General features: G+C 41.2%; 2 protein-coding genes and 1 long non-coding RNA gene across 9 annotated transcripts in view; 2 read left to right on the forward strand and 1 right to left on the reverse strand.

Moving 5' to 3' along the window:
* The window catches only part of UBE2D3 (ubiquitin conjugating enzyme E2 D3), a 36,637-nt gene extending 32,349 nt beyond the window's left edge, over positions 1–4,288 (forward strand). For all 6 annotated transcript variants that reach the window (XM_005437317.4, XM_055700273.1, XM_055700312.1 and 3 more), the window contains exons 6-7: positions 1,134–1,227; positions 2,795–4,288. In XM_005437317.4, coding sequence (XP_005437374.1) covers positions 1,134–1,227; positions 2,795–2,840 — 140 coding nt within the window. In that variant the 3' untranslated portion in view covers positions 2,841–4,288. The remainder of the gene's footprint in view (positions 1–1,133; positions 1,228–2,794) is intronic.
* LOC114015360 (uncharacterized) lies at positions 3,007–19,436 on the reverse strand. Its single transcript, XR_003559246.2, has 2 exons — positions 19,309–19,436; positions 3,007–9,098 (listed from the first exon to the last, which is right to left on the reverse strand). It is a non-coding gene; the product is annotated as an uncharacterized LOC114015360 (long non-coding RNA).
* The window catches only part of MANBA (mannosidase beta), a 59,437-nt gene continuing 48,159 nt past the window's right edge, over positions 11,656–22,933 (forward strand). The window contains exon 1 of one of the 2 annotated variants that reach the window (XM_014278479.3): positions 11,656–12,902. Coding sequence is in view for 1 of the 2 variants with exons in the window: in XM_055700236.1 (XP_055556211.1) it covers positions 19,903–20,172 (270 nt within the window). In the remaining variant the exon portion in view is untranslated. Of the gene's footprint in view, positions 12,903–19,867; positions 20,173–22,933 lie in introns of those variants that run through there. The other variant, XM_055700236.1, reaches the window with a different exon arrangement.

Consider the following 22,933-nt stretch of genomic DNA (forward strand, 5'->3'; position numbering starts at 1 on the left):
TGTCTGGCCTCTTACTTCCTTCAGTATTCTTAGCAGAGCTTACTAGCTTGGAGCCAGAGAAATCTGCCAGCATTTGGACTGAAACAGGCCAGTGGGGGTGTATTTGAGCTAAGGCTGAGAAACTGGTAGCTGTCCATGTAAATACACGCTTGCATGTTAATTTAAAGATGAATTTAAAGTCAGTTTTTAGTAATGAAATCTACCTGGTTTTTTGACTGTGTCTATAATTAAATACAGAGTTATATTGGCATATTTCTGTGGAAATGAACAAAAGAAAAGTGTTACTGATGTGTTGCTTCCTGCCACTGTGCATTGGTATTGTATTACGTTACTTCATGAGCTAAGCTTACTGATTCTACTTCAGGATAAACTGATGTTGTGCTGCAATAGAAGCTGTGTTGCTTTCCTTATTTTACTATACTGCATAACAGTTTTTATTCTCAAATATTTCCATGATGATCAAATTTTCTTTTGCTTCAAAGCCACTGGTCACTGTGGCTTCAAAAGATCCATCAAAGTGCTCCGCTGTCTATAGAACTTGTAATTCCTGTCTGTCCATGGAGTTGGTTTGTGATTTGAATGTAGATTGACTACATTTTAATGCTGTCACTATTGTTTTTCTTTCAAAGCTGGTGTGAGAGCAGAGGATGAAGTCCTCGTAGCTGCCTACAACAGTGCTACTCCTTTGTTACAACAATACATGTAGTTTTATCAGTGCAGACCAGGGTATTGCTAGCTTACAACAGAGGAGGAATTCAGTCTGATATTTATTTTTTTAAATAGTTGGAGGACGTTCTAGTTTGATATTAAAACATGGAATATAATGGTCATGAGAATACATAACGTGCTGTTGTTGACTGCTGTGTTGTGTCATAGTGCAGTGACAACAGTGCTGTTCTCGTGTGTGCTTGCTGACAGCAGTAAGTATTGGTAAATAGGAAACACAGTTCTGAGGAACTTTTAAATCATTCTGGGCCTTTTAGATTGGGTTACAAACTTATTTAGGCCATATATCAGGAAAAAGCTTTTCAGGTTCTCTTCTGTGCTGACATTGTGCTAATACAAAGATCTGTGCTCCATTGTTTCTGAGATTGTTGCTCCTGTTTTGCATTGAGAATTCTTTTTTTTTACAGTTCTCTTATCCATTTGTTCACTGTTATGTGATCCAAATCCAGATGACCCACTAGTGCCAGAGATTGCACGTATCTATAAAACAGACAGAGACAAGTAAGTACAGAGTTGTGTAAGACTGATATTTTAACAAACCTTGGAAGAGTGGATTGTCAGACAGCAGTTGTTGAGTGAGCCTTTTTTTAAAATCTAGAATGGAGTGAACTTGTGTGTCAAAGTACCACCTGTTCTTGGTAGTGCATAATTTAAAACCAAAGGGGCTTAGTATCTTTGAAGTTGTGGGTGAAGGAGACTTTCTCACATGCATGGCAGTATTTCAGAGTATGTATTGCTCAGTGTTTTGCTTACCATGGTTAAATAGAATATAGTTAGCTCTAGATAGCTTTGTTATTTAGGTGCTTTCTTTTGGTAGCAGTGTGGTGGTTAATTTTGGTGCTTCCCTTGAAAAAAGACTTTTAACACTTTTTTCCTATCTGTGTTGAAACAACTTTTTTTTTGTGATGTGTTCTTAACATCTTGCACAGATAGAATTATATGAATTTCTTTGATTTTTCATATATGTTAATGCTAAATATACTTGTCCAATTAGGTACAATAGGTTAGCAAGAGAATGGACAGAGAAATACGCTATGCTGTAGGGTAAGAATATCTGCACATCATGGTGCATTTAACAAAATGGAAACTTGTCAGCACTTGGGTGCTGCATGCTCTAAGGCACTGGATTCACTAACAGATGCACCAATTACTGAACTTGGATATTTAACAGCTTGATCTGTGGTTAGTGTGAAATGTATTGGCTAGTCACTATTTCTCACAGATACTGCTCTTGCATGGCCAAAAAAAAAAAAGTATGAAATAATTACCAAATTTTGAGTCAGCTTGTCAACTTGTTCTGGTAAGTATTTACCCAGATTTTGTCAGAACTTTTTTAAAAGGGATGCCCTGTAGTGAGACCTCATAGACATGGGTGAATTTAGACAATACAAATTTCCAAGTTTTTCTTACTCAGCAGTGTCTGTCTTCTGCATATAAACTAGGAAAATGTATGGGGATTATGTTCTGCTTGTATAGTTGAAAATTAACTTCTACTGACAAGCATGGAGTTAAGTATAAACTAATTGTCAGCTCAATTCCTGTGGAAGTGGTGTACTTAAATATTCTTATGTTGTTTTTAAAAGTTGAGTAGTGTATTCACATGGAAAGAGAATATGAAGTGTGAAGAAATGCTGAGTGTTATTTTACTGTAAATGGGAAATCTCACATTCTGTATCCGATGATGATATTAAGCAAGTAGTCTTTACTTACGGCATGTGGTATCTTTAATCTAAGGACAATATTTAAACAAAATGCTCCCCTTGCCTCTCCCACCCCAGGTGACGTCTGTTCCTGCCTCTTCAGTAGTTTTTCACAACACACTTCTAGCAAATCTGCAAATCTGCTTGTGTTGAATTTGGGGTGTTTCATATAAACTGGAGAATATGCCAGTTAGCCTAGGGAGGGATTTGTTCTCTTTTTTTCAGTTCAAGTATATCTTAGTGTAGAAAGGCTTCTTTTAGTGTGAAGATAATAGGGAGATAGGGATGAAGTGGTGCTCAATCATTAGCTGTTTAGGAAATTGTCATTTTCGTGCTGACAGTAACTCAATTCCTGTTTTTCTTTGCAGGTACAACAGAATATCTCGGGAATGGACTCAGAAGTATGCCATGTGATGCTACCTTAAAGTCAGAATAACCTGCATTATAGCTGGAATAAACTTTAAATTACTGTTCCTTTTTTGATTTTCTTATCCGGCTGCTCCCCTATCAGACCTCATCTTTTTTATTTTTTTGTTTACCTCCTTCCATTCATGCACATGCTCATCTGAGAAGACTTTAGTTCTTCCAGCTTTGGACAATAACTGCTTTTAGAATCTGTAAAGTAGTTACACAAGAACAATTGCCCAAGATTCAGATTTTTTTTTTTAATGGAGCATGTGTATTATGTGGCCAATGTCTTCATTCTAAGTTGGTTATGAGATTTAAAAACAAACATTCCTCACTGCTCTAACAGATACTGAAGATATCACCTGAAGGGGGGAGGGGAGATGGATGTTCATTTTTCTCCCGTCAAAGAAGTAACATTGCTGTAGCAACATCCATCTTGTTCCAAACCTTCCAGTGTTAGAGAACTGAGGTTTTATTACATACTTTTGCTCATAACTGATGTGTCTGGAGAATTGGTACTGAATCTATAGCATCAGCAGAACAGAAAATGTGATGTATCTTATGCATGTCAATAAATGAATGACCAGTTCTTGTTTTACAGAGAATGGAAATTGGAAGTCAAACATCCCTTGTATTCCAAAATAGGGTCTAAGAACATTTTTGTAATTCATTTAAATTTTGTTAGGAGGCCTGGAGCTATTAGTTAATCTGTCTTCCAAAACACTGTTTAATATAGCACTGAATAAATGATGCAAGTTGTCAATGGATGAGTGATCAACTAATAGCTCTACTAGTAATTGATTTTATTTTCTTCAATAAAGTTGCATAAACCAATGAGTTAGCTGCCTGGATTAATCAATATGGGAAACAAAATCTTTTGTAAAAGCAAAGCTGGTTTTTGTATATACTGTTGGGATTTGCCTCATTGTTTAACATCGAATAATGATGTAAAGTTCAATAGAGTGAATCTTTTGCCGTTTTCAGTTATAATGCTCAGTCTGTTGCAGGTTGACACATTGTTCGGCCTGATGTATGCAGAATTAATAAGCTAATATAGTAGTGTAGCCTTAGTAGCGTGCTACACTTGGTGCTGGGAGCCCAGCGTTCAAGGATGGACTTGGGACCCAGCAGATCTGAAGTGGTGTATTGTGGAGATACTTCCTGGTGCACCTGTGTTTGCTGACTGAGAACCTTTTTCTTCGCCTTGTACACTTGACAGCTGAAAGATCTTAATGTGGGAGTAATCATGAGGCAAAAAAATATAAAATAAAGTACTGTTTTGATGTGGGAATTGTCATGAGGCTGTGTTGAAGTGACTTTACTATGTGGGATGTTCGTTACCATTGAAAAGGACTTGTTCAGCCATGCTGCCATTTACATTGACTATTTTAATGCAACAGACACTTTCCTCATGTCAGGTGACTAAACATAAATAAAGACTCGTTGCTATTGGATTTTTGTTCTACAAGAAACATTGTCTTGTGCCATTAGTTTATCTTTGCAGCAACAAGGGCATTATTAAACATCCGGCTCTCCTCTTCCCTGCCCTCTTCCTTTATATTTTCCCTTGTTTGATTTTTTTGGTCTCCATTCTTACCATCCATAGCTTCATTTTCTCTAGTCTTGTACTATCACTTTATTGTGCATCTGTGACTTCACACTGGCACCACTTTTGCACTGCTTAGTTATGTACATTGATTCCTTGTCCCCACATGGATGTGGAAAGCTAGATGTAAAATAAATGTTAGACCTTAATTTTTATAAAAATTTGAATATGTAGTTTGGACATGGTTTGTTCTGGTTCTACGCTATGAAAGTGAACTTACTTTAAAGTCTAGTTGGCTTGAAACTTAGAAACCTGGGCTCTCTTTAAGGGCGTATACCTCACTGAAATGATGTTCTGAAATTTGTTGATGAAGTCGCAGTTAATGTGGTGTTTCTGCTTTGCTAACCAAAGATTTTTGCTTACACCCTTTTGCTGGAAAATTGGATATACTTAAAATACAGCTGCCAGTAGCATTACAACTGAGGTAAAAGTTTATATTTTAATCTTACAAACATGTTGCTCTTACCTTTTTGGTAACTGTTAATTTGATGATGATTACTTTGTCTTGGAGTCATAGCCACTGAAATCACTTGTGTGATCAACTAGAAAGATGTTTTGTCAGATGTAAGGCACCAGGCTCTATAGAACTGCAGTAGCTGTGAATGAGCAGGGAAGGGTCAGGGAAGGAAAAAGAGTAAAATACTACACAGAAGATGGAAATCTTGTTTGGACCACTATGTATTTCTCTTGTAAATCCGTAATAGTTGTCTTGTGATAATTTTTGATAATTAGAAAGTGTGTATTTTAATGGGAGAACGATGGGTGAATTGTAGATGTTTTATATGCATGCCGGAGGTCGTGCTGAGACTTAAAAACCTTGTCTTTGTGAAGTGGGGAGCGGCAGGTGTGTTGTCCTTGAAGCAGTGCCTGGGTGTCTGGTGCAGGCTTCCTGTGGAAGTTACATGTGGGCTTGGGGCTCAAGTGGGAGTGCAAGGGGAGGAGCTGGGTAACGAGCTAATAAGGAGACAATGAAAGAATCTAAGAACTTTTACCAAAACAAAAAGCTTAATTAGTAATTACCTTGGTGAGTAATCTACCTACCAAAACCACAGATAGTCTAAAAAGTATGTAGTAGATACTAATTACTATAAAACATATGAAGGGAAAAATACTTTTGATATGAACTTGATGTGAAAAATGAAGGTTTTGGGAAAACACTGGAGTAAGCTGTCCTGTCCAGCTCTGTTAAAAGACTCATTATTGCTTTTATCATCCTGAAATAGCTTAAGAACCCAGGGACCAGCTCAGTCCTAGAAGTCTTATATTGAATAAAATCTCTTTTAATGTTTTTTATTTGAGACTATTGAGAACAAAGTGTCAAGCTAAAGCTCTAAGATTTAACAAACATGTAACAAGGAAAACACTTAAACTATAGTTTTTCTGGAATAATTTTTTTAGGACTTCTTGCTGTGTTTAAATGGGGTTTGAGTTTGACAACACTATTCTAGTCACCATATTCAAATTTAACTTAAACTTTCAACAGCTTTAAGCACATGAGTCTTTTTCAGGATGTGCGGAAAAACTTGATCTGTAGCATTGCTTAGGGATATTGTTTTTTCCCCTGTCTGCTCAGACACACACATCTTCTGTATTGGTTGAAAAAATGAGTATAAACACATTAATGTGTGTATAAACATTTACTCAGTTGCACTGCGCATAGTTTTTATATAAAGATCATGGATGCTAACTGAAAAGTTTGGCTTTAAGCAGAACATGGCAGTGTAAGGTCTGATTGCTATGGAGGCATGGGACTACAAGCTGGCAAATAAAAGACAACTAGTCAGTATATAGGTGTGCAGATGTACTATACCAGTCCTGTTAGATTTGATAGTTATGCAAAAAGGAATTGGCATTAATTAAATGGGTAACCTAATGGTTTAAACATTCACTGGAAATGTTCTAAATAACTCTTTAAATTGTATTCAGCAGCCTCCCTTCAGTTGTTCTCTCTTGCCATTTTGTTTCAAAAGCTGTGAGCAGTGGCTGACACACCAGAGGGCTGCGCTGCCATTCAGTGAGACCTGGACAGGCCAGAGAGCTGGGTGGAGGGGAACCTAATCAAGTTCAGCAGAGGCAAGTGTAGGGTCCTGCACCTGGGGAGGAACAACCCCCTGCACCAGTACAGGCTGGGGTTGACCTGCTGGAAGGCAGCTCTGCGGAGAAGGACCTGGGAGCCCTGGTGGACAGCAAGCTGACCATGAGCCAGCAGTGTGCCCTGGTGGCCAAGAAGGTCAAAGTAGCATCCTGGGGTGCATTAGGAGGACTGTGGCCAGCAGGTCGAGGGAGCTTATCCTCCCCCTCTGCTCTGCCTTGGCGAGGCCGCATCTGGAGTGCTGTGTCCAGCTCTGGGCTCCCCAGGTCAAAAGAGACAGGGAACTACTGGGAGGGCCCAGCGGAGGGCTACAAAGATGATGAGGGGACTGGGGCATCTCCCTTATGAGGACAGGCTGAGAGAGCTGGGCCTGTGTAGCCTGGGGAAGAGTAAGAGGGCATCTTAGCAATGTGTTGAAGCAGGGACAGGTGTCGAGAGGATGGGGCCAGGCTCTTTTCAGTGGTACCCAGTGACAGGACAAGGGGTGACGGGCACCAACTGAAACACAGGAAGTTCCACCTGAATATGAGGAAAAACTTTTTTTACTTTGAGGGTGACAGAACAGGCTCCCCAGAGAGGCTGTAGAGTCTCCTTCTGCAGAGGCATTCCAGACCTGCCTGGACATGGCTCTGTGCTACCTGTGAACGTGCTTTAGCAGGGGGGTTGGACTAGATGATCTCCAGAGATCCCTTCCAACCCTGACCGTTCTGTGAAATCCTTCACTGTAAAATACTAGTTATTTTATAACTGACACTGTCATCTGAAGCAGATGCCATAGGTCTGTCAGATGTGGCTAGTAATTCAGAAGAAATCTGTCTGGCAAGTCCCTAATAAAACTTAAAGCATAGTAAAAGTTGGGAATCGGCTGAAAATTTCTTGCAGTGTTTATAGATGTAAAAAAAAAGTTTCTTTTCCTGGTTTCTGTGTAGTTCTATACATGAAAACTAGACTAAGACATCTGTCTCCAGTAGCGTTAAATGACACGAATGAGCACTAGAACAATGGAAAGACTAATAGTCTGTGATCAATAAAGGATCTTAAGGCATAGATTATTTCACTAGAACACAGGTTACACTAATTCCTCCAAGCCTGAAAATTTACGCTGCTTACTCGTATACTCATAGGAATAATTAGCTTTATGCTGTTCAGTTCTTGGTGTCATTGAATGGATGCTATTTTACCCCAGTGCCTGCAACATAAATATAAAATGGGCATAAATTGGGAGAACTGTTGGATTTGGATCTTGGTAGACAATTGTTGTATATTTAAAGGCAGTTGGCATGACAGCTGAAATGTTTTTGCTATGAGGGCTTATACATTGGTAACCGTGCAGGACCGATGCAGAGAAAGCATGGTAATCCAGGAAACAAAACTGGGTAAAGGTGGGGTGTAAAGGGAAGGTATGGAAGGTAAACACTGGCTGCCCATATTACTGTGAGGTGAAAATGCCTGGCTGTCAGTTCACGCAGACTACTGTAAAACTATTTGGCTTCAAAGTAATCTGGAATAATACCGTTGATAAACTGTAATTTTAAGTGTCAGGCTAGCCTGTCAAAGAATAGCAGTTCTGGTGGAGCAGTTCGGAGTGTGGACGGGCGAGCTTTTTCAGGCATGTGTGAAGAGTTTTTAAGTCTTATATGATTGTTTAGCCAGTGCCCATAAATTGTGACATACTGTTCTCAGTGATGGTTGCAGTAACTTTGGTCTCCTGTGTCATTTAGAAGCAAGCTCTCAGGCTTTTGCAGGGGTAGTTCAAAGCTGTCAGCTTTTTTGTGTACTGCGGTGAGGTGACATGCGGTTTGTTTAATATGTATCAGCTGGGGGGGGGAAGTTGGGGTTTAGTAGCTTCCAGGTAAGCAGCAGTAACTTCTATAAGCATTTCTAGAGCAGCTGTCAGTCTCGGGTTAGAAGAGGTGACAAACATAATCTTTATAGTGACAGGTGCCAGAAATGAAACAGTGAATTTGATAGGACAGCTTCGTGTAAAGTAATACTCAAGAATTTTTTAAGGATGTCTGGTAAACATCCTGTTTGCCTAAAATACTTTTTTTTTCTTTTCTGTCTTTCCATTGGAAACATTGGTGGGAATTCAGTATCTTCAAACAGTAAAGGTTTTTAGCTTGTGAGGGGGGAAGTTTCATCAGGAGTCATACGCTATTGATCAGAACACATTGTTTTGCAGCAGCTTTTAACTGATCTTTAATCTGGGGTTTTACCTGATCTGGGAGGGCAGGCTGCTCTCTTTAAGTGACTGGTGTTGAGATTGGTTCCAGTTCAGGAGCTGGAGGCAGAAACACCCAAGCTCTGTACTTAAGAATCCTAGGCTTTGCAAATCACCTAGGTAGTTCTGCCTTTTGCCTCAGCTTCATTCATCTCGGTATGAACTGTATATTGTCCCATCGCAGACTTAATGTGTGGAGTATGATCAGTTGCTTCGAAGATGGTTGATGCTTCTCCCTCCCTGCAGGAGGAATGCTGGCGGGGCAGCTGGGCGGCTGGTTCTGCTGAAGCTGCTTTGGCATACTGGGGTTGTGGAGACAGAATTTGGAAATGCCTTTCCTTTCACCTGAGATGGGAATTTTGACATAAATTTAGTCTGTTGGATGTGATGTCATGCTTCATTAGAGGGAATGCACAAGTTAAGCTGTCTCCTGTGTTCTTGAAGAGAACTGCCTAACTGGTGATGTTCTTATCTTAGAAAACATTGATAAAACGCTCAGTGTGACAGTTTCATCTATGTTGAGGAAAAGAGAAGCCTATGCTTTTTTTTCCCCCTCTGGCCAGGTAAGCCTCAGGACATCCTATCTCACAGTATTTGATGCAAGTCTAAAAAGAAAAGTGTCCATATAGTCATGAGTCCTGTCTGTTTTGGTTTTTGTGGTTTGTTTTCTTTTTTTTTTTTCCTTTTTTAAGGGAATTTTCTGGAACAACTTTTTACTGACTGGCTGTGCAGCTCAGATCCTCTTGGCATCTAAACAAGGAGCTGCAGTTTGCAACCTTATGTACAGAGCTTAGTGGGAGTCTGTAACTCCTTCCTCCTGATAAAATTTGTGAAGGTAAATAGCAAAGGTATTGTCAGTCGTAGCTCTGGCAAAGACCACTGTTCAGTATGAAGCTGATAATTCTTTGGGGAAGGATACTTTTGCTAAAACAAGGTTTACAGTTTCTTTGCCATGGTATTAATCCTGCTCTGACAGTGAATGAGGAAAACTTAATTCACAGATATCTTAGAAACTGAAGGATCTGTTCAATAGAGCCATTTTATTTTTTCCTATGGTGAGGTTTGGAATGCTCTTGCTGGAGTAAGAGGTCCAGATCTCTTCTTCATAAGGGACTAGATTTTGTGTCTGTACTCAGATGAGCATTGTGGAAAGTATCAATATTAGTGACTGTAGGAGTTCTTAGGTAACTTAGTGGAGAACAAGACAATTTCTGAAACATGGCACTGATATATCATTTTATAGAATGGATTAGTGCTGGCTGGCAAATTGAATTTAGTATTTGTGACTGAGTTGTTCCATCCCTGTTTCTGTGAGAAGTCCCTTAGTCTTGCATCTCTTAAGCATATCTGTCTGATGTAATTGACATACGTGCCTTGACAAACTCGGGAGTACGAATTTTACTGGGTTTTTGTTTGTATGTTTTGTTCAGCTTTTGTGTACTTGTGTTCTTCCACCCTTTCTCCTTACTGCAAACCTCAGTGAGGATTTAATTCCTTAAAGTTTCAGGGGACTTCTGTTAGAACCCACAGTGCTGAGCCCTTGAGAGGTTGAGATTTTTTTTTTTTTTTTGAGGGCCTGAGGACAAACCCTATAGAAATACTTTAGCCAGTTTAATTAAAATAGGTGTTTGGAGGAGGTTTTCTTGCTTCAGTGATGCAATAAAGAGTAGAAAATCTTACGACATAAGCTTATAAAGGTAGTGTGTCATTAGTGTGTATTAAGCCACTGTGTGATTCTGAAAGTCTGCTGGTACATGTAATAGAAATAAATAAAAGACTCCTAAGAGAGAATGAATGTGGCTTTGCATAAGCTTATTTTGCAAACTATTATTTTTTTATGTAGTGGTAATGCTATAAAATCTTTGGGATTTTCAATAGTTGGGGTGCTTAATACAGTTAGCTTTGCATAAATAATGATGGGGTTTTCATACACTCGGAAGATGGAGGGTTTACATTGGTGAGTAGTACTATAAAAGCAGGACAAAGTTTCTTACTGTTTATTTACAAAGAGAAGTTAACTGAAATGTGTAAGCCAAAGTGTGCAGTTAAGCACATACAATGTACACTAGCGTAAGCCTCCTTTGACCCCAATTTTTGTAGTATAAAAATATTTTAGTTTGAGTGCTCATGGTTTGCTTGGGAAGGAGTTCTAAGCTCAGTAACAAGCTGCCATGGGACAAGTGCAGACAGTCTAACAAGCGTAAGAGTTAGAACTTCCTTGTGTAAATGGATTGTGATCCCATTTCTATTGTAGACTGTACTGACTGCTCTTAGTGGTTTTACAGTTTGAGTTGTATCTCTAAGTCTTGTTTACATAATGATTTGTTTCCTGAGAATCCATTCCAAATTCATTGAAAGCTGCACTTCAAGCATCACACAATGACAAGCAATTGAATTAGAGCGGACGTAGGTAGGTGTCTGTTACTCAATTTAGCTAGGCTTTTTTTGCACTCCTACTTCATATGTGCTGCGCTTCACACTCAGAATTACTGTTTCAGTGCAAAGGATGTGAGTTTTCATAGCCTTAATATTTTCTAAATTGGGAAAGAAGTAAAAATGCATTGTTTGGATTAACCATAAATGATAAAACTGAAGCTTTAAGAAAATGCAGGTAACCCTGAAACATTATTTTTGCACGTAGTATTCTTTCTGATACTGATATGACTGATGCAGGAAAACATTCTAGCTTTTCAGAATGAAAACATAGCCTTGTGGAAAGCATTACCTTGGAACTTTTAAAACTATTTCCTTGAAACAGTTTGGTGGTTTGTTTTTTTTTTTTTCCCCCTTAATGTGGTATCTTACTGGCCACATGCATTAAGCTGTCCTTTACAGAGGTGGAAGAGGGGAAAAAAAAAAAAAAAAAAGAGGAAGATGAAAAGAGAAGTTGCGATTTGCTGCTTAACTGAAGCTAGAACATCTGTTTCACAGAGCAGCAGACCCAATGCAGAAATAGGTTGTAGCTGACCATCAACCCTCCTGACCTTTGCTTCCCGCAGCCACCCGGCAATGTTGGTCTCCACCCTTTAGAGACGGGAGCTTGTCTTTGCCCATTCCTTGCGGTACGCCTGCCCTACCAGATAGGGCTTTTTTGCTGCCTTCCCTGATCTATGGGGAATGTCTTTCATGTAACTTAGCTAGGCAGTGCCTGGGGACTCTTGAGTGCTCCTATATTATGAACTAGTATTTGATACAATTGCTAGGGCAGGTAATGCCTTTTGAGGTGCAAAGCACGAAGAAAGGGGGAAGGGTAACTTAGAAAATAATCTTTTAATTGTTCCAGTGGTTCTAGTTGAGAGCAGGAGAGCTTGTAAAAATACTGGAAAAAGTGGATGAAGAAACTTTGTTAAGTTTTTAGGTTAGATGAGTATAGGTGAAACAACTGCCATGTTACTAGGATTAGGAAGCCAGAGTTCACCTACGTGGGGACAGAGTGAAGGGGAAGAGCTCAGTGGTTCTCAGTCTCACTGAATGTTTAGAGAAGTTACCACATAGCATATGCTGACACATACATCATGAATAATTTAAGGTGTGGACAGTGGAGAGGGCAGCCAGCTGCAGCTAACTGATAAGCTTTTCTGGAAAGCTTGTGCTAGGAGGAAGTAGCAGTAATCGTAGTTTGTGGTTACAAGATTATAGGTCACTGCCGGGAAGCTGGAAGGATAAACAGTGGATCAGCATCCTTGGTATTAAGAGAACACAACGAAACAGAAGAGGTCTTGAAAAATCTCCAGATCGTGACCAAGATGTTCACTAAACAATGAGTGAATCTTTCTAGTCATTCAGTGGCTTTCTCGTGTCAGTAGTAAGCTGTCCACAGTTAACTGCCAAAGCAGGAGGTGGCAGAAGGAAGCTCAGTTGTACCCTTCTGTCCTCCCAAGTAAACCTTCGTGGCTGTGACCAGCTATGGAGGACTCCAGAGTGAGGAAAAATTTTTGTCAACTTGCTAGGCATCTTTAACTACCTCGTTAGACTAAATTACCTACATTATTTTCTTAATAGCTTTAAGTAATTTTTTTGTGTGTGATTGAAATTCCTCAGCGCAGAGTTCCAGGCTTTTAAAACTGTATTTGTCAATATGACCACTGCTGATAAACTGTATTCAAAAAAATGCTGAGAGAATCAACATAATAGAACCTTTATTGACAGGTAAGTTTTTAAGATGGTTTTGCATCTTGAATCTTGTAAGTGCTTAATAACCTTGTGGAGTCCTGACAGCTTCCTGTGGTGAAGCAGCCCTTTTAACAGAGTACCATACCTTTTGAAATGATTGTTTGCTGAATGCTGTTCATTTGGCTAATATGTGGAAAGCGTGAAAAACTTAGGTGGCTGTTCACTCTAACTCAGTAATAATTAAAGCTTAAAATACTTTCATAATATTGTGGCACTTCCGTGAAATATTCTATAGACATCAAAATGCATGCTGAGTGTTTATAATCAAAGGGTTAATTGAAGTTGTAGTGTAGCTTTCCTCCTTACCAGTTTAGACTAGCTGAAGATCTTTGCACTTCCTGAAATAATCTTAGAGCATTCCAAGCAGTGATTTCTTGCCTTTTTTAGATCCTTTCTTACAGGCTGCTGTTGCCTTTATGCCTGTCTGCAGCCCTAGTGGTGAGAAGGCAGAGCTCTTCCATGGAAAGGTGACGCTTGCAGCAGCTATCAAAATTATAGGCAATAATTTGTGCACCAGGTTATTTGCATCCACTGGGCTGTGAATTTAGCTGTAAACAAAATGGGTGTGAGTAGTTATCTTAATGTGGCCACTCCCTGAAGAGGTTGGGGCCCTTCTTTTGCCAAGGACTGAGCTGAAGGGGCAAGGTTCTTTTCAAATTCCTAAGGCTCTTTATTATGTTTCTAGCCATAGAATTACTGCCTGCCTGCTTTCCAGTGCAAGTATCAAAATACATTTTGACTAGTACCAAAACAACAAATCTGTAGTTATAGTATGAGTTATGACAAGACACAAGAAAATTGAATGAAGCTGTGTCAGTGGAAGTTCAAATTGGACATTAGGAAAAGGTTTTTTCACTGAGAGGATGGCTGGTCACTGGAACAAGCTCCTCCAGAGAAGTGGTCACAGCACCAAGCCTGTCAGAGTGGAAGGAGAATCTGGATGACACTTGGTCATATAGTTAGTCCTGTGAGGGGTGGGGAGTTGGCCTTGGTCCTTATGGGTCCTTTTCAACTTGAGATACTCTATGATCCTGCTAGTACTCCTTATTCTCTTCATTTACTGTGGTAGTCTTTCCTTTTTTGTTACAATAAGAATCAAACTTAATGCTTTTTTGTACAGATGGGTATGTATAAAGTAGTATTTTTACTGTTACTTATGTACTAAGTCATTTTGGGAAAAAAATACAGCCCATATTAAAAAGTATGTCTGCTTGATGAATGTGCATGAGTCAATTTCTGTAACTTACTCCTGAGACGTTTGTACCAGTGCAGTGAGCAATGTGGTATGTAGCACCGTGGACTGCATGAGGGTGTAGTTCCATCACCCAAGGTGTTTGCACTGGAATCATTCAGACAAGTGAAGATCTTTTTTTTTGTATGTAGCAAGGCTCTTGGCTTACACTATTGTGTAAGTGGGGCTTGAGGGGATTCAGTGGGGACTTCATTGATCAAGAATTCTGGCAATTCTTGTAGGTGCTGAAATAATCATTAATCTTTAAAGAGGGGGAAAAAATGTACCCACAGTATTCAGTAAAATTATTTTTAATATTCCCTGGTGTTTGCATTAGGGTAACTTTTCGGAAATAAATGGGCAGTTTGTCCTAGTGCTCCTGCCCTGCCGCAGTGGTTTGTCTGGAGTGACAGAGCTAGAAGAAGAAATGCAGCTCCCAGTTGTTTTGGCAGCTCCAAATCCATTTCAGTTTAATCATCCAATTTATCAGCTATATATTTATTTTGTTTTACATTCTCACAACAGTCACCTGCATGGAAAACATTCATTAAAACAGTAGGCTGGATATATGTTTCATGTTTATCATAATCTGGTATGTCTTGCACTCAGCTGGAAAAATGCCAAGAGAACTACACAGCGTTAGTAAGACTTGGTGAAGCCTCTCAGACTTCCTCGTGGGAGAAATGGTTTGTTACCTGTGATACCCATGTTTTGAGGGATTTAATTTTAGACATTTAGGGACAAGTCATACATTGTGTTGTGGTCACAGATGACTGTCTATCGTTTTAGACCTTTAAGAAAGGCTAAGCAAGCTGCTTCATCATGCCCCCATACATACTCCTGATTTCCTATTGAGTGCCAGATAATCAGGTTTCATGCTAGATAAGTTTTAAGAAAGTTTTAATGAGAGTTCATGGAGAGCTTGGACAGCACCATGCCTAGTTTTAAGACTGACTTCACTGCTCATGAGATAAAGGGTAAATGACACTGGTCAATGTTACATAATCTTACAAACAGATCAGGAGTGTTTCAAAATTGCTTATACATTGAAGCGGATAAAAGCTATGGGAATTCCACCTTCTAAAGAACTTGTCTTTAGAAATCTAGTCATGCTGGCTTTTAAGATCCTTATGTTTTTTGTGTCTGTGCTATGGAAGGTGATGACCCCAAACCTATATCCTGTTGTTTGAGCCCATCTCAAACCAAGATGTTTTGTAGGAGAATAAATACAGGCTTTTGCCCTGGATACCTGATGAAGTTTTAAGAATATACTCAAGGTATCACCTGCCTTTCTGCTTATGCAATTTTAAAATTATTACTTTTTTTTTTCTTTTTCTCCTCCATATAGCATTTGCCTGGAGCAGTAGCTTCCCTTCCACGTACTTATTTTTAATTACTTGTGGTTGTTAGTGTTGAGTAATTTTGTCTGCTAAGAAAATTCCCTTACAATGACCTACAGACTTTACAATAATTATGAAAGAAATTTTAGGCCTACCATTTAGATTCTTGTTCTGTATTTTGTTCATGATAACCTAGCACAATGTTCTCTTCTAGTGATGTATCAATAGTGTCCTCATCTAAAAGCAATGTTAACTTATTTCCTCATTTTATTTTTAACATCCTTTTTGGACGGAATTCAAGATAAATACAGAATAATGGCTGAAATGTTTTTGCTGTCTGTCCTTTAAAAATCCTTACCTGGAGGGCTCTCTGCACCCTATTGCCTTTATGCCAGCCCAGAGAGTAACTATTTTGCATAGCAGTTCTATGTTTTGCAGAGGCAGTCATGAAACAAAGGACAGGCATTATGCTGAGGAGCTGTAGGGCTTGCATACAGATGTGCTGTACTGTCTGGAGCTATTTAGTCCTATAAACACCAGTCCACTTTTACACCACTATTTATCCAACATGTCTGCATCAATATTGCTGCATCTGTGCAAAGTGTTCAAAAGCAGGTGATCTTTTAGTTGTTTTGCATCTTTGACAAATGGCATGTGGTGGTAGTATCCGCAGTGGTGTATGGTTACCAAAAGATAGCAAGCCGTGATATGGACTGGTGTGAACACAGGTCCTGTTTTGCTTCAGAGGTGGTAACCTTCAGCAGAAGAATGGTACAGGGTGGACAGGTGGGGGCAGTAATATCTTAAACTACTGCACCCAAATCTGTGAGAACCTGTTTGTTTAAAACCTTCTGCATGAACTCATAGAACATGAATTTGAAAGAGAAAACTGCAGCAGGCTGTTGCGATGACAGAGATTGCATAGCAATTGCAAACAAAAGAGTTCTGGATTAAGACAGCAGAATTTGGGCAGATTCCATGGAATCGCTCTGAATTTACTCTAATAGAGCCAAAGGCATGGTTTTGCCTTCAGCTTTTTGTCTTAGTTGATAAAGAACATACACTTGCAGTATCATAAAGTCAGAATTGTAGTAACCTAAATTTGTGGCATTTCAGAAAGAGACTGACTGTGGTACATGGTAAAAGAAAGCCATACAAAAGATCTTGCTTTGTGTCTCAAGATTTTAAAAGATAAAACCAGAGCCTTCAATGACTCTTGAATCTTTAAACAGTAAAAACATTTTTTAAAAAATACCCTCAAACAAACAAAAAACAACCCCTAAGACTGGGACATGAAAATGACACATGATTTAACTTAATTACAAGCTTTGAACAAGGAAACAGCATGTTCTCAGAATACTAAATTACAGCATTGTTTTTAGGTTGAGGGTTTTTTTCTGTGTGTTGCTCCAGTCAGTCTTCAGCAGAAAAAATAAAAGGCAAAGAAAACACGGAAGTACAGTAAACATCTTGAAATGCAGTTTCCTTCTTACTGGGAAGCTACCACGTGACTTGCTGAAAAAGATTTATTTAAAAAAAAAAAGCCAGCTTGCAGTACTTCGGTAGCATTAAAACTTAATTCTCTGTAGATCTGCTTCTTGAGAAATAATATCTTATAAGATCTCTCAAGCAGCACTACAGTGTTAAAATGCTTTTAGTGTTGTATGAGTGAATTTAAGGAAAATAACACAGAAATGTTTGATTTTCCTGAAAGCATTACTTATTGACAGATGAGGGCAGAAACAGGCTTTCTACTATTAATGTGTAATGTTTTTATTATAGTCTGAACTTTTAAAGGTGAGAAGATACTAGTTTTTAACTGAATTCTACAACATGCAAAGCCAGTTGGGGGGGTAACTCGATCTACGATGATGGTCTTTTCTGCCAACCTCACTAAAAGATGTCTGGGAGTTGAACCAAAATAGGACCTGTATTTCGGTCAGTATACTGAATGTGGGTTACTCAGTCTTAAAAATACACACAGAGTAACTGTTCCAACAGCTAAATTTCTGCACAGAGTTCTGCTGCCAAACAGTATGGGTCCTAGCCATTCCTTTTTGAAGTTGGTAGCAGAGGTTTTTTCAGAGTGACAAAAAGAGCAGCTACTGTTTCTCTTCTTGGACCAGTATGCCTCAGAACTGTGCCCCCCCCCGCCCCCCTTCCCCCCGCCATGCTCCCACAGATGAAAAAATCACCTGTGGTTATATCATGTACTTTTTCTTTCTGGCATTTTATGTTGTATTGAAATGAAGGGTTGTCAGCTCGAAAGGCTTTGGGTCGAAAATATAGAGACGTTGACCATGTTCAGTTATGTTTTAAAGACCTAACTTGGGTGGGTTCTTATGGTGTGCTGAATTAGCTGTGTGAAAGCCACGAGCTAAAACAACTCTAGTATCCCCATTCTCAGCTGGAGTTCACTATTGCACCCTGTGCTACATACCAGGTGCAGCAGCATGTTTGTCAGTCACACTTTCTTCTTACCTAATTTGGTGTTTTTAATTGCATATATGTTGTTAAACTAACTAAATCTTTAGCATCCCAAGGTGCTTTATGTATTCTTTCCTCCTTAAATTTAACAATCTATAATTATAGACGATAAGAAGACATAAGTACAGAAATGGAAAAACTGAATAAAGTCCTGCAGTTAACTGGAGTTTCTTTGAATACTATCAGTTGCATTTCTATGCAGAATCACGTGTAGTAGTAATCATGCAGTTAGTTTGCTTTCTTTGTGTGCACAGTGACCTGAGACTTCTGTTAAAAGAAAAATAACAACCATATAGTAACAGGGAGACAAGTGACACTTACTGGTAGCATTACTGTTTTAAAGGAATTTGCAAGATCTTCCATTTTTAAATATTTCACCTCACTTAAGTATACTCTGAGACTGCAAATCACCTGCCTGACTAAGATTCTGATCTGGTTCATAAACGAAGTAAAAATTACACAAATCCAAATGGAACATCCATTGAATCAACCATGCTTTAAGAATAAACAAAACCAAATAAAACAAAAAATCAAAACCCACGCCAAAATGACTAAAGTAATGGAGTGGTTGGTGGAACAAACATTTTCAATTTCACAGTGAGCTGTGAAGGGAATAGTTATTTGTATCCAATACTTTCTAATGTGTTCTCAGCTGAGCAGGCATACAGGGAATCTGGTCTCGAAGGTTCTTGCTCTTCTGTGCTATGCGGTCACAACCTAGTGGGCTACTCCCTCTTGGAACTGTGAGAGTGTCTGAGCACTTTTTTGTGTGGTGAGATGAGATTCAGTGGATGGCACAGCTGTTTTCCACCTGCTGTGCAGCTTCATCTGGAGGAACAGCTCCATGAAGTACAGCCATGCCATGGTATGACACATGGCCGGTTCACAGAGGTGATCTAGGCCCCTCTGCACCAGGGTTCTGTGGAAACAGCATGAAGTAAGGTGGCTGGCTACCCCTAAAAGAGTACTCCAGGCCATGACAGCCTTTCCCTCCATCCACTGAGCCCTTTAAGAGCTTGTTGCTTTAATTCCTGGGTTTGGGCTGTGAATGAAGGGATAAAGCTAGGAAAGCTGCAGTGTGGTACCATAGTTGTTTCTTTGGAGCTCACCCTTCTGCTCCTTTGCAGATGAACATACTCAATTTTTATAAAGAAAAAACACAGTAACTGTGCTAGCACTGCTTTATGAGAAACCAGAGTATTTTTTTTTTAGATCTTCATGATGTTTGTTCTGGTTTTATATGCCTCTAATTTTATGGGGGGAAAGGTGGAAGCCTGAGGCCATATAAAACCTCATGGTTTGAGGGAGCCAATACTGAGAGTACCTGTTGCGGGGCTGTCACAGCTGCTCCTCGTTCCTCCCACTCTACTGCACTTTTCTAGAGCTCCAAGCACATTTGGAAGATCTGTCATCTCATACTGCTCCTATTATCAGCGTTCCACTCAACCTCTCTTCGGAGGAAAAAAAACCAAACCCAAGCACCTTTCCCCGCCTTTCCTCAGCTGCTGGTGCGCCTGCCCGCCCCCCGCTGCGCCACCGGCTCCCGCAGCCGGGCGGGCGGGGGCGGTGCGAGGGCCCGTCACCGCTTTAGCCGGGGAGGGGGCGGCAAGGGGCGCCCAGCGCGGGCTGCGCTCGGCGGGGCCCAGCCTCCCCGCGGCGGGCCGGCCGTGCTGCCAGGGGCCGCGCCGCCTCGTCTCCCCGGCGCCATCTTTGCTTCCCGCCGCCCAGCGGCCTGCCGGCCCTGAGGAGCCGTTAACGGGCGGCGGGAGGAGGCGCGCGCCCGCCCCGCCCCCACCCCCAACGGTCGCTAACGGCCCGAAGCACCGCCCCGGCTCTCTGAGGACGCGGCTGGGCCGCCGGGGCCGGTAACCCCCCCGGCCCGGCCGCCTGTCGTCCTGCAGCTGCGCCTCCGCGGGCCATGGCGGGGAGCGCCGCTCCACCGGGGCAGCCCGCTCGCTCCTGGCGGCCGCCATGCCGTCTGTCTGCGGGCCGAGCTCTGCTGCTGCTGCTGCTGCTGCTGCTACTGCTGGCGACTGCGCGGCGGGCCGGCGCCTCGGCCGCGGGCGGCCCGGAGGTGCGCAGCCTGCGGGGGAGCTGGCGGCTGGGCAACGCGAACGGCTCGGTGGTGCTCCGAGGGGAGGTGCCGGGCTGCGTGCACACCGCCCTGCACCGCCGGGGCCTCATCCAGGTACGGTAGGCAGCCGCACCCTGCTCGCCGGCTCCCCCTCGGCGGCGGCTCCGGCGGCGGGGCCGAGTCTGGCGGCGCCTGAGGCGCGGCGGGCAGGGCCGGGCAGGGAGCCGCGGTGAGATGGCGCCCGAGGAGCCTCGCATCCGCCGTGCGGCTTCGCCGTGGGCAGCCTGCCGAAAGGAAAGAGCCGAGCCCCTGTGAGGGGTCTGCAGGAGTGTGGCTAAAGGCAGCCCCTTCACCCCCCCCAAACATCGCTCTGTCCCGGGAGCCGCCTCAACCCCTCCGGCTTTGCTGGCGTGGCTGATGCGGCAGGCAGACTTTGTTCCGCTTAGCCCCTCGAGTGGCACAGGGCTTGGTGGCTGCAGTGTCCTCAGGTGGATAACTGAGGCTACCCACGGCGGAGCAGTCCCGGGTCGGGCCAAGGATACAAGTGCAAGCCCGTGCTCTGCTGTGTGAGACTGTGGTTCTGGCACGGAACCAAGGTGCTGACACCAGATACCTACAGTAAGCATCACCCTGTGTAAGTCAGGTTTGCCTACAATGTTGCCTCAAAAGAATGAAAAGCTAAACCCGCCCTGGTGAAGTTTGGCTTGTTGATGCAAGAAATCTAGGGATTTCAGTCCATTAAAAATCCCTTTTAATACTTGCAGAGCACATGCAACAGTTGAGATTGGATACCTGCGTGCTGCCTAAGGGAAGTGTGTTCTGAAACATGAGTATAAAACTTTCCTTTAAAAGACTAGGTACTCCTTTAACACTTCTAAGAAGCATTGCTGCTTCTGGTTACAGTTGTCTCTTTTAGTTTTTAGATTTATGAAAACACAGTGGCCACTTTCTGGGACAAATGAACAAAACTGCTGTTTTAGGTTAGTAGCCAGATCCCCTGATAGCAGCGTAAGCTGCTTGTCGCTTGGACCTGACGAGCTGTGGCATTAACTGGGTCATTGTTAAAATAAGATGCCTTTTTAAAAGGAAGCATGTGGAAAGTGAAATGTGTACTTTGAACAAGGAAAAGAAATAAAACATAGTGAAGTTATCCTCTATAAAACTGATAAATACACTTCTGTACTAGAAAATGTGAAGTACTGTCATATGTTGTCTGAGTACATCAGACATATCTATGTATTGTATTTATTGTGGTACCAATGTTGCGTTTCTTGTGAAGCATTTTAAAAATACATTTTGTATGCATACATTTTATATTTTCTGTAATTTTTATTCTCCAGATTATTTTCCTGTTCTACTCTGACTAAAGCTACAGAGGTATAAATAGAAAGTGATGCCATTTCAGGCAGGATAATTTTAGTAGTATTCTGTGTTGCCATAGGTTGGGAATCCCAGTACTAATAATAGATTCCAACGAGTGTCATTGCCAGGTAATAGAAATAGCCAACATTGGAAAAGTGAATACACTAAGCTGAGCCATGATGGTCTGTTGTTTGAACATCTGTGTGCTAAGTGACGTGACATTTTGAACATTTAAGGTTTAAAAATAGCTTTCCTAAAGTTTTAAAAAGTGCAGTGGGCAGGTAGACTATATATGGAGAATCAGTGAAGAGAATTGTGCCAGTTTCTCCCATGCAAAAGTGCATGAGATAAACTGAATGTCTCAGATGTTTGCCTTTGCTGGGAGGTGTTGCTATAAGAAGTGTGAATAATCATTCAGGAGAAGCTGTGACCAATGCACTGACTCATGCATGCAAGATAATGACGTAATGAAAGACTCACATTTATCTACTCACATTATGTACTCTTAGGAAGTTAGAAAATGTGATTGCTAATTTAGCTGCATTGCTGTAAACTGACTTGTCATTCTAGTCATTTTAAGCAGCAGTATAATATTTGGAAATGAGGCTGCGATCATGAACTGTCATGTGCTGCCTGGGCAGAATCCCAAGCCTGCAGAGAGGCTTGAAAGCTTAGTCAGCCTGCTGGCCAGCAGCATGGGTCTTGCTAATGGATTGCCTGGCTAATTAAATCGATGATGGTTGGTTGTGGACACTTGGAACATGTTTATGTGAATACAAGCATGAACTTGCTCCAGACACGTGGTGATATGGTCATGCCTGAACCTGCTGTAGTCTGGAAACTGTTGCTAAATTGGTAGTAGAATTAGTACACTCTGCCGAGGAGCTGAGTTAACTGAAATACTTCACTAGTGTGGTTGCTTGACCTCTGGACTGGACCCAGCTGGTGTCTGCCTAGTTCCAAGCTCAGGATGAGCCAACTTGTTTCTATGTATAGGTGTGTACAGGTAACGTAAGATCAATTTAAGCCCATTCTTAGTTTAGCAAAGCCCAGTTTATGGAAAGAAGCATTCACAGAAATATTTGCACCAGGATAACTGTATTGTTTTAAAATCACATTTTTGTTTAAAAGATAAATGGGAGAACATACCAAAATACAAGAGCAACCTCGGCAGATTTTAAATCTATCACAGATAGTGTTAAATGTAATCAATCCCTGCCACCAGTTGTTGCGTTCTGCAAAGCAGCAAACCTGTGTTGTTTGGAGGGAGTCGGTGACATAATTTGTTATTGCAGTGCGTGGCTTTATGCTGCAAAGAGTGGCTCAGATGTTTGTCCTGAGGTTTCTTCATTGCAGTGAAAATGCTTATGACTAAATGTTTTCAAACGCAGCTGCCTAAAATCATACTCCTATATTCCTATTTATACAAAAGCACGCACACAGCCTGAATTTTAGAGGCATAGAGCACTGGTTGCTCTGTTTCTTCAGTGCTCATTATTTCTGGAAATCAGCC

Source organism: Falco cherrug, chromosome 1 (genome assembly GCF_023634085.1).
Source record: "Falco cherrug isolate bFalChe1 chromosome 1, bFalChe1.pri, whole genome shotgun sequence".
In the NCBI taxonomy this organism is placed as follows: Eukaryota; Metazoa; Chordata; class Aves; order Falconiformes; family Falconidae; genus Falco; species Falco cherrug.